Source organism: Megalopta genalis, chromosome 6 (assembly GCF_051020955.1).
Source record: "Megalopta genalis isolate 19385.01 chromosome 6, iyMegGena1_principal, whole genome shotgun sequence".
Lineage (NCBI taxonomy): Eukaryota > Metazoa > Arthropoda > Insecta > Hymenoptera > Halictidae > Megalopta > Megalopta genalis.
In genome coordinates this window covers 24,625,770-24,635,884 of record NC_135018.1, presented here as the reverse complement: position 1 = coordinate 24,635,884, position 10,115 = coordinate 24,625,770, and the positions used below count along the sequence as shown (strand labels likewise).

The window sequence follows — 10,115 nt, the reverse complement described above, 5'->3', positions numbered from 1 at the left end:
AAATGCGTCCAACATGTGCCAATCGTCACGTGCACGAAATAGTTTCTGTTTCATGTCTGTTGATTGTAAAATGAATGTTGGTCGCGCGATTTATTAAAAATGAAATATCGTTTCTTCTCAAAAAACGTGGAAACAATCTAAAAGGAAGGATCTCGAAAATGATATTTATTCTTGATTTTCGCGTTATTTTGAGCCGTGCCATTTTCTTGACCTCTTGTGCACTGCGAATTTTGGCGCACTCTATATAGATATTCTAATAATATCTACCTCTAAAATAAATAATCTTAGAAGAGCATTATTTTTAATTCCATCTTTATGCAGGGTGTCCCATACTTACGTTAATACCCGAAAAGGGGTGATTCCTGAGGTCATTTGAAGTAACTTTTTCCTTAGCGAAAATGCAATCCGCTTCTTTGTTTATGAGTTATTAGCGAAAAATACTGGCCAATAGGAGCCGAGCTCAGCTGGCGCGAAGCCCAGTTCCGCTCGGCTGCCTAGCGCTAGGCGAGCTCGCCACTCATTGGTCAGTGTTTTTCGTTAATAACTCGTAAACAAAGCCGCGGATTGCATTTTCGCTAAGGAAAAAGTTACTTCAAATGATCTCAGGAATCTCCTCTTTTCAGGCGTTAAAATAATTATGGAACACCCTGTAGAGGGGAATGCAGACGGTATCTGGAACAGTCGAACACCCCCCCCCCCCTCGAAGTACCAAGTGTCTAATACCTATTAGCAACCGCGACGTGTTTACACGAATCCCCTCCCATTTCCTCAGAAATCCATTTCGCGGATTATTACGTCCTTCGAGATCCATTACCAAACTTTCCTGGTCGAATCGGTTGTCATTTCCGCGAGAGACAAACGCAGTTCGCCGAAAGTAAATTTCAAATAACTCGTCCCCGGTGCCTTTTATCGGCCGGCCTCCATCTACTGCCTAAATTCCCCGTCAAATAAGAAACGAAGGATCGAACGTCGTCGATCCTATCATGGAACGGCAGTTATCGCGGCATGGTTTAGTAACGCATGAATATTCTCGCAAAGAATGGGGCAAATGTCACGCGTATTCTGTTACGGCAAACCGATAGGTTCCATCGGTGTGATGTGCAGGTGTTGTATGATGCCAAAGATCAATCGATACAGAATAAAAGCCAACGAAGTCTCCCGTTTCCCGCCCCTATATTTTATCGCGTTGCTCGCGTGTCTTTTTTCCAGTCCTCCAACAGCTCGATGCTCAACAAACAATCACCAAATACGTTGTCATGCCGGAAATGATCTGCAAATACATCATTCAACATTATTCGATAACACGCCGCATGGCAAACGAAGGGTGCAAACGTTCTCGACCAATGTTCTAATATTAATAACATACTCCATAAATTTCCAATTCCACGGTAGAACCTCGGCTATCCGAATTCTTTATTATGCGAACAAGTTTCACAGATGAACGATTTAGTCTGAGATGATGCACATGCAATGATTGATTCATTGTAGAAATCAATTAGAATTTAACCTTGGCCTTGTAACTAATTTTTAGTTACAAGGGCACCTGTTATCTGAACATGTGGTCCCCCGATTTGTTCGGATGATCGAGGTGTTTCCGGATTTTCAAAGAAATTCGCATCGAGAGAAGAACGATTTCTACCGGAGACTTACTGAGAGTAAAAGTGGCAGATCGACGCGTACGAAGCCTGCCACAGTGAAGAAATGCACCTTCCTCAGTTGGAAATATCCCACCACCTCCAGATTTTTCTGAGACAGATCAAAAGAGATGTCGTAAGCGAATGTAATGATGAAGAAATAACGAGACGAAACATGTAGCTTGCCAGCACTGTCCAATAAATTTCCGATTTCCTTTTGTATTTCAATAAACAGAGCAAACAAATTCTTATTGATTTCAATGGGTTCAATGAGCCGAATTTTCTCAACCATTCTCAGTTTCGTGACATTTAATTTTGTCTCAATAAGAAAATTCCCAAAGACAGTTCCAGATGATCGGTTCCAGTATCGTTATTAAGAAGGAAATTTGTGGGTCTGTATTGCCTGCCGAGGAAACTGTTCCGAAGGAAATCGCATCGATGGATTGTTCAATTTTCAATTAAAAAATTGCGTAGTACAAGTCTCACTCGCTGTTTATTAATCATTAAGGCCATTAAGGAGTAATTCAACAAGGAACAATGTGTCCAATTTATTAAGGACAGAAACTGTGAAGCAGGGAAAATTAAGTGACCATAATTAACCAGTGACCATAGCTTGATTCTCGCGACACACATGGTAGGTGCGCGCCCTGAAAAGGAGGTGCCACATCTAACTGGTTAAATGATGTCGGTGAACAACGAAGACGCGTCAGCACTTGTAATGAAGACTAAAATGGCCGGTGAAAATGCAGCAGAAATTCGAGAGATATGTGACAGTCGGATTGGCGTACTGAAATACTTCGCGCGTTCACTGCCAGCATTGAATCTCTGTAACAATTACGTTTTGCGTTGCGGCAAATTATTTCGTGCAACGTTATTGAACGATCGCAACGCATCGCGTATTCTGCAACGGGTTTTTATTTCGTTTAACGTCTCGTGTAGAGAGTGCGTGAAGTGGTTGTGTGAAGTCTGTTCCACGAAAAAGCGTGGACGCGCGATATCTTTTGAAAAATTCTTTCTTTCTGTAAACATTTTCATATTGGATCTTGCACATCCAATCTAGATTCGCATTTTCTTATTGTAAGTATTTTCTCCCGCAATCTCAATCAATTGTAATCTTTTCAAAATTTCGTTTGTATATTGTTTAGTAAACTAATCCTTTTAAATTTTCAAGAAATTTGAAATTGTTTGAATGAATTTTTAGAACGTTATTCTATTTTGAAGACTATACGAATATTAATTAGGATCACTCTATGTTTATAATAATACAATCTTCAATCAAACGCAGATTCACGCCCGCGCTCTTACGGAATAGATTATACAATATAATAACATATATTATAGCTGCGTGTCCAGTGCCAAAACATGCGATAGTGATTTACTATTATGAACTTCGGTTAATAGACAATGCGAAGCATTTAATGGAATACAATTGTCCTACCTGCAGAGAGACACCCTTTGTGGAAACAGATGAGGATGGCGAAAAGATAATCTCCCCGACTCGATTAGCCTAAACACAGTTTAGTAACTATTACTGCCTGAAAGACTGAGTGAAATGCTTTTCAGAAATGCTCGCTCAAAATACACTCCCAAAATTGTCATGCATATTCGTTTTAGTATATCCTCACAAACAATGAACTATTAGACTTTCTAAGAAAATTGCTGCTTATAAGTGGACAAAAGTACAGCTTCATTTACAAACGACAATTTATTCGTAATTTAGTTAGAATAAAAATTCTTCCTAAGAATCAGTGACTGATCATCAATGTTAAGCTAGTTGTGTGGTAAATTTTCATTCGCATGCCTCCGTCAAGCTGCTATAAATTTTCTTAAAACAAAGTTTGATCGATTTCCATTCAGGCATTGGCAATTGCTTTTTCTTTGCTTATCCAAGTAACATTCCCGTGTATGTACGTAATTCCGCGAAAGGAAAAAACAGAACAATACTTCTAATATCAACGGTGAACGATTCAAGAAATAAACGAATCCATAATTCTGTCCAGCAGTGTGTCTTACGTTGCAATAAAATCAGAATGAAGTAGAAGATTTTACAGTGTTTGCAACAGAATATGGGTGAACTTTAATTCGAAGAACGTGTGAAATTTACCTGGCGAGCTGTGGCGTGACAAATAGCTGTGATCAGGAATAGGTGCCATCCACAAACGAATACTATCGTCGAATCTCTTATCAACGCGTCTTTGGTCAGTTGAAAAACGTTCATTGTATAGATTCTGGACATTGAATTGAAAGACAAAGTGGAAATCCACAACAGCAACTGCACCGCATACACGGAATTCAGCATCTCCGTTGCGTTCACCAAATAGCAATGTAATTGCCATATTTGTTGTAACGTGAAGCGTGTATCCAGCCGACTGGATACGAACAGTATTTGTTCTTCTGGCGAATAGGATGAAATAATCTTATGTTAAACGAGTACACGTGGAAAAGATGATTAAGAATGGAATAGTAATGATTGTAAGTATCAAACAAGGCAATTATAAATCTGCTAGTGTCAATCTCGAAGTTTGTCTTGACACTGTCCAACAAATTTGGACGTTGTAACACATAAGACTCATTATTAATCCTTTGCACTCGAGTGGTGACTCTGAGACATCATCAAAATTTGTTATATCACGTTCTAAGATAATTTTTATATTAACCCTTTATGGGCCGATTTTTTTCTTAAATATGAAAAAATTTATGCAACGGAAAATCTATTACTATAAACCTATATATGCTAGTTAAAAAAATATTTAACAGTTTCAACAACTTTATTATAATTAATTAAATTTGTAACTTTGAAGTAACAACGGCTTACAACGTTTCCACTTCTGTGCATAAATGCTTAAGCGTGAAATTCCATAAAACAGTTTCAATTTGGCGTTAAACATTGGTGTACATTGCATTTGGAACTGGTTGCCAAATAGTTTTTTGTGGTCCTGAATTTTCCTTATCCGATGATAATTCGGTACTAAATTCATCGTCGCTGTCGATAATATTTACGCGTCGTCTGGTAAATGCTACTGGATGATCTTCATTGGACTCAGAATCTAATAAAGAATATTCCGATCTATTACCGCTAATGCGTCTAATTCTAATTCCTCTTTTATTTGTATATGATTTTGTATCCATATTTTGGGTATTCGATATATAAATTTGAAAATAGAAGAAAGCACAACTATTATCCTAGATACACTCGAATCTACCACAATATCCCAATGTAACCTGAAAGTTACAAAACTGTATCATATACAAATGGTAACAAAATGATTATTGAAATTCAAATAAATAAATTGTTATTGATATACGAACCCAGAGCTATAATATACGCTTTTTTTCTATTTAGTAAACACCGACAAAAGCACAAATAATCTCAATTGCACAAGATGGCCTCTTTGGTTTCTATCTGCAGACAAATTGCAAGATATTTATCTTGACATTTCAGGTTGATAGTGCTGCCAACCGTCATCAATATTGTTATTGGTTATTTCAGAGGCATTATATAATTAAGACGTATACATCGTCTTGTGAAAAGAACTAAAACTATTTGGTAAAATGTGGATATATTAGCTTGTGACTTGAAAGTTACATGGGCCCATAGAGGGTTATCAAAATTTAGATTTAAATAATTGTTAAGGACGTAACTGTTGCGTGAGTCACAAGAGTCAATTTCATATGCATAAAATGCACTTTGTCGTATAAAATAAAAATACTATAAGCCAGAAAAATTATTCTAAAATTACAGTTGGAATAGCTTCGAGTGCAAAGGGTTAATATGTATTATACAGTAATTTTTCCCGGGAATGCCAAATCTCGAGTTCCTGTGAAATTCCCTGTGCCAGTCCTACGCCTATGTAATGTATTGCTACGTCGATGCTAAGGGTCGACAGAGTCGGTCAAACGTGTGATACGACACGCGACGCGGCTCCTTTGACTCGAATTCCCGGAAGACAACACAAAATAGTCTGTTTGGTGCAAGTCAGGTAAGAAAAACAGTCAAAAAAGACAAGGGATCGTTTTTATTTTAGCATTACTATGTATTCACATTAATGTACACCGGCATGCTGGCTGCTGCCATTCTTTTTGTCGACTGCCCCGAGTTTTTAGCGACATAGAATTCTCAGATCTGCCGGTTTCAATTCCGACCTCTGAACATTTCTAGGAGAAATTACTGTATTTGTGTTTAAAAACAGTGGCGCGGTCGCTGTGATGGCAATCTCGCAGAATTACCTCATTCTCCCAATTAGAAAACACAATCTATGTCAGAACTGTTCAACACCTTGCTCGTACGGGCAACGATTTTCTCCAGGATTGACGCTCACTTTTTGATGAAATTTGGTACAGTGATAGAGCTTGTAAAGCTGAATCCAATGATACCCGGTTTTAGGGCAGACAGCTTAAACTTTTTGAGATAATTAATGTTAAAGCTGCTAATAAAAGACCAGAAGGACACACTGAATTACGCAGCCGGGCACCGCGCGGCAGGAAGTGGAGGAGGGGGGTCTCGCTGCGTAATCCAATGCGTTGTTCTGGCCTTTTATTAGCAACTTTAACATTAACCCTTTGCACTCGAAACCATTTTAACTGTAAATCTAAAATGATTTTTCTGACCTACGCTGTCTCTATTTTATATGACAGAGCGCATTTTATGCGTATGGAATTAAGTCTTGTGACTTCTACAACAGTTTATACTTCTAACAATTTTTCAAATCTAAATTTTCTTGATGTAAGAATTATTTTGGAATGTGATATAAACATTTGTTAGTGATGCCTCGGGCGTCACCACTCGAGCGCAAAGGGTTAATAATTGTGTAGGTGATTACTTTAATAATGACCACATAAAGGAAAAATATTAAATTTGTTGTATTAAAACCCTTTGCAGTCGGAGCTATTTTAATTCGAAATCCAAAAGATGCTTTCTGATCTGCAGTATTTTTATTTTACATGATTCGGTGCAGTTTATGCATCTGAAATTCTGCCTATTGGCAAGTACAATAATTGCAATTTTAACATTTTTTTAAATACAATAAATCTGGTACTGTTACAATTATTGAATGAAAAATGGTATAACAATTTTTAGTGGCGCCTCAGACTCGCCGCTCGAGTGTAAAGGGTTAATTATCTCAAAAATTGTAAGCCATCTGTCCCCAAAACCGAGTATCATTGAATTCAGCTTCAGAAGATCTATCACTGTACCAAATATCATCAAAAAGTGAGCATCAAACCTGAGGACTTCTAGAGAGAATTTATTGTATTTGGTTGAAGATGACAAAGATCAACTGTAGATTACGTCGAGATTGAGTAAAATAGAATGTACATCAGACGATTGGGATATAACGGTAACACGAGCGAGCGAGTGAGGAAGGATGACATGAAAACATAAACACTTCGTTCTTTCTCTTCTCACGTCCCCACTCCGCTAAGACGTTTGCCCGTAGCTTTGCCCGTAGCTTTGCTCTTGCCCGCCACGAGGCCTGCTGAACAGCTCTGATCTATGTTGTACTTCATTATAGGCTTTTATATAAAAGTAGGTTTACTCCATCGCGCAATATAACCATTCAAAGATTATGAAAAAGTATACAGTAATGTCTCTCCAATTGACGATCAGATTGTCCATAAAAATGGACAATTTGGGAAGAGGAGATACGATTATTCGATCCTTGCGGTTCATTTTTATAGTTACGAATTGTCAACAACTATAAAAACGAGCTGCAATGATTGTCCATTTTTGTGCACAATCTGAGCGTCAGTTAGGGAGGCATTACTGTACTATTGTATTTAGACGAGTCTAATGTAGACGCGTTTTGCGCAAGTATCAAACTACAATTTCTCAAAAACTGAGAACAATGAGAAAAGTCTGCAAAAATCAGCAAATAGTTGGGACCGTAAAATAAAAATCGACAACATTGAAAGTAAATAGTAGCGTAACAAATAAATGTTAGTAGGTAATATTAGAGATCGACTGAATCATAGGTATACGGCATAAAGACGCGTAGTTTCAAGCTCGGGCAAGTTCAAGGAAAGCAGGATAGATATAATAAGCAAATACATATAATCCCGCGAAATGCGTTCGCGCAGCGGAAAGGAAGTTAAACAAATCTGACGGTAAATTGCAAATGCAGAGACGGAACCGATTGAAGCCATAAAAATAGTTGCCAAATGCGTGACTGAGTCGTTTCGAGTATGTATACTCACCTGCGGAAAATGTTAGTATATTGCAAAGTTGTCGGAACCTTTCGGCGATAAGAAACGAAAAACAAATGAATATCAAGATCTGCGTGAACAATGATGCATCGATTATGGCGTATATTGTTCCGCGGAGTAAAGGTGCTATAGCTTCGACCCTAGAAAATTATAAAATCGTGTGACGCATCAAAACGAAAAAAATCCTGGTCAAATTGGACAGTGTACTTGTCTCATAAAGTAGTTTGGAGCTGTTAGTAATATTTTGACTTTGGACCACGATTTGTAATCACGCTTGTTGACAAGCATTCAGTTAATTTGTTATTTAGGTAGTTTCATCCTTAAACATATTCAATTAAAAAAAGCTTAAACGACAATTTTTGCATTCTTTTAATCTTTCTGCTCATTCATTTTTATCAGTGATGTCATTAAATCTTCAGCTATAAAAATTAAAGGTTTTGTTACCGGTTGAAAAGAGTATTCTTACAGCTTTGAAATAACTACAAGCAAAAGTTATTTAGCCAAAGTAAAACCGAAGTAGTAGGTAAAAAAAGTTGTACGCAACTTAATTTCTCGTGGCATACAATAAATATATATTCTACAAATTTGAAAATGGAATGATCATAAAACCCCAACACTAAAATAATCGTGCAATCAAATCGGTTGTCCGTAGCATCTTAAAATCATACATATGTAACCTTTGAGACATCGCGGGAGATTTTACTTCGACGTGCAAATTGACAAATTAACCCTTCGCACTCGAGTGGTGACTCTGAGGCACCGTTAAAATTGTCGCATCACTTTCGAAGACAATTTTTATAATATCAAAGCTTAGATATAAAAAATTGTTAAAAGTCTACCTGTTGTATGAGTCACAAGACTCAATTTCGTATGCATAAAATGCATTTTGTCCTTAAAATGGAAATACCGTAAGTCAGGAAAATTAATTGAAATTTACAGTTAACACGGCTTCGAGTGCAAGGGGTTAAGGTTTCTAGAAAGTTGCACCGTTTCAACGTCAACGGCCCCGATACTAAACACCAGCCAATGTAAATTCATTTTATGCCCACGCTCGTGTCAAGTCTCGAACGACGATTTCATGCAATTCTTGTCTACGGTAGAGTTTCATGGTCCATCAGGGGGATAAATCGAGTAACAAAACTTTGGAACCGTGTTAAGACATTTTCAGAAAGTTCAAGGGCACCAGTTTCACCGAGCCAACGTCAGTTCGAAGTCGTAAAAATTTGATAATCCCTTAAACGATCTTGATGGCTATCGACCCTTGTTGAAAGCCATACCTGTAACTCAAGTATCCGGTTAACGTCCAGTACATTAATGTAATGAACGAGAGTGCGCGACATATATGCCGCACGGTACCGCGTCTCGAGGAATTATCGAAGTTCGTGATACGGTCGAAACTTCGCAGATGAGAAAGAACGATGCGGATCTTCCTGTTCCACAACGTGGTCAAACACGCGTCCGTGAACACGCAGCTATAGATAAGGGCCACTCTCGTGAGAACGAAAAACGCGGTCATCAGGTTCGAAGTTTCGAATTTGATCACATGAATAGATAGTAGGACGAAACTGCTCAAATATAAGATCATCGAGAAGGCGACGAAGACCACGTTACGGCGAGTCCTGGTCTTGATGTCGTTCTCGGCGGAGCTGTGAGCAGCGCAGCCCAAAATCCGGGCAATAATGAAGATCGAGCTCATGTCGCCGACTATCGTCATGATATCTAGTTGCGACGAATTTCTCTCGCGGAGATTCAATCATCCGGATGAAAATAAAAATTCAGACGCCGATTCGTGAGAGTTTGCGTTTTGCTCGCGCGATTTAATTTAAAAGTGTAGACGGATATCTTGATCGTAGTACAAATTCGTTCGCGGCACTACGGTAACCGCACTGAAAGCACGTTTTAATACGAGCGGAACGGCGTGCCGACTGAACGTTGGCGTCTAGACGAAAGTTTCTCCTGATCAGCGGATCATCAAATAATGGAAATACAAACAAATTTGCCGTCCATGGTCGAGGGTTTAAATACGTAATGTCCTCGCCGGTTATCAAGATTCAAAGTTATTTGACTATTCCGCCAAGCAGCGAAAGCAGTCAGCATTAACGATTCGGTAACAAATGTGTCGCGCAACGTCGGAAGTCGTTAAAATGTTCACCGAATCAATGCTTTCCAAGGTAAATTATTAAGATGTACCATTAACAAACGAAAACCACGGTTGGGGGCATTTTTAATCACCATGACTTTCGTATATTTTTTCTAAGCAAAAGTTTCAGCCACCGACCG

The 10,115-nt window shown here is 38.4% G+C and overlaps 1 protein-coding gene across 1 annotated transcript; it reads right to left on the bottom strand.

Moving 5' to 3' along the window:
* Window positions 1-539: 539 nt before the first annotated feature.
* Window positions 540-9,767, bottom strand: LOC117222243 (uncharacterized). The gene is made up of 7 exons (XM_033473851.2): window positions 9,095-9,767; window positions 7,823-7,975; window positions 6,217-6,237; window positions 3,739-4,003; window positions 3,073-3,141; window positions 1,651-1,746; window positions 540-1,270 (listed from the first exon to the last, which is right to left on the bottom strand). The coding sequence occupies exons 1-7, from the start codon at window positions 9,547-9,549 to the stop codon at window positions 1,229-1,231; spliced, it is 1,101 nt and encodes a 366-aa protein (XP_033329742.1). The 5' UTR covers window positions 9,550-9,767; the 3' UTR covers window positions 540-1,228.
* Window positions 9,768-10,115: the final 348 nt, after the last annotated feature.

Coding starts and splice junctions, on each gene's coding strand:
- LOC117222243 (XM_033473851.2), bottom strand. CDS start 9,549: ATGACGATAGTCGGCGACATGAGCTCGATCTTCATTATTGCCCGGATT. Junction 4,004..6,216: donor AAAATCATTTTAGATTTACA/GTTAAAATGGTT, acceptor GTTCGTATCCAG/TCGGCTGGATACACGCTTCA. Junction 1,747..3,072: donor CAAAGGGTGTCTCTCTGCAG/GTAGGACAATTG, acceptor GATCTGTCTCAG/AAAAATCTGGAGGTGGTGGG.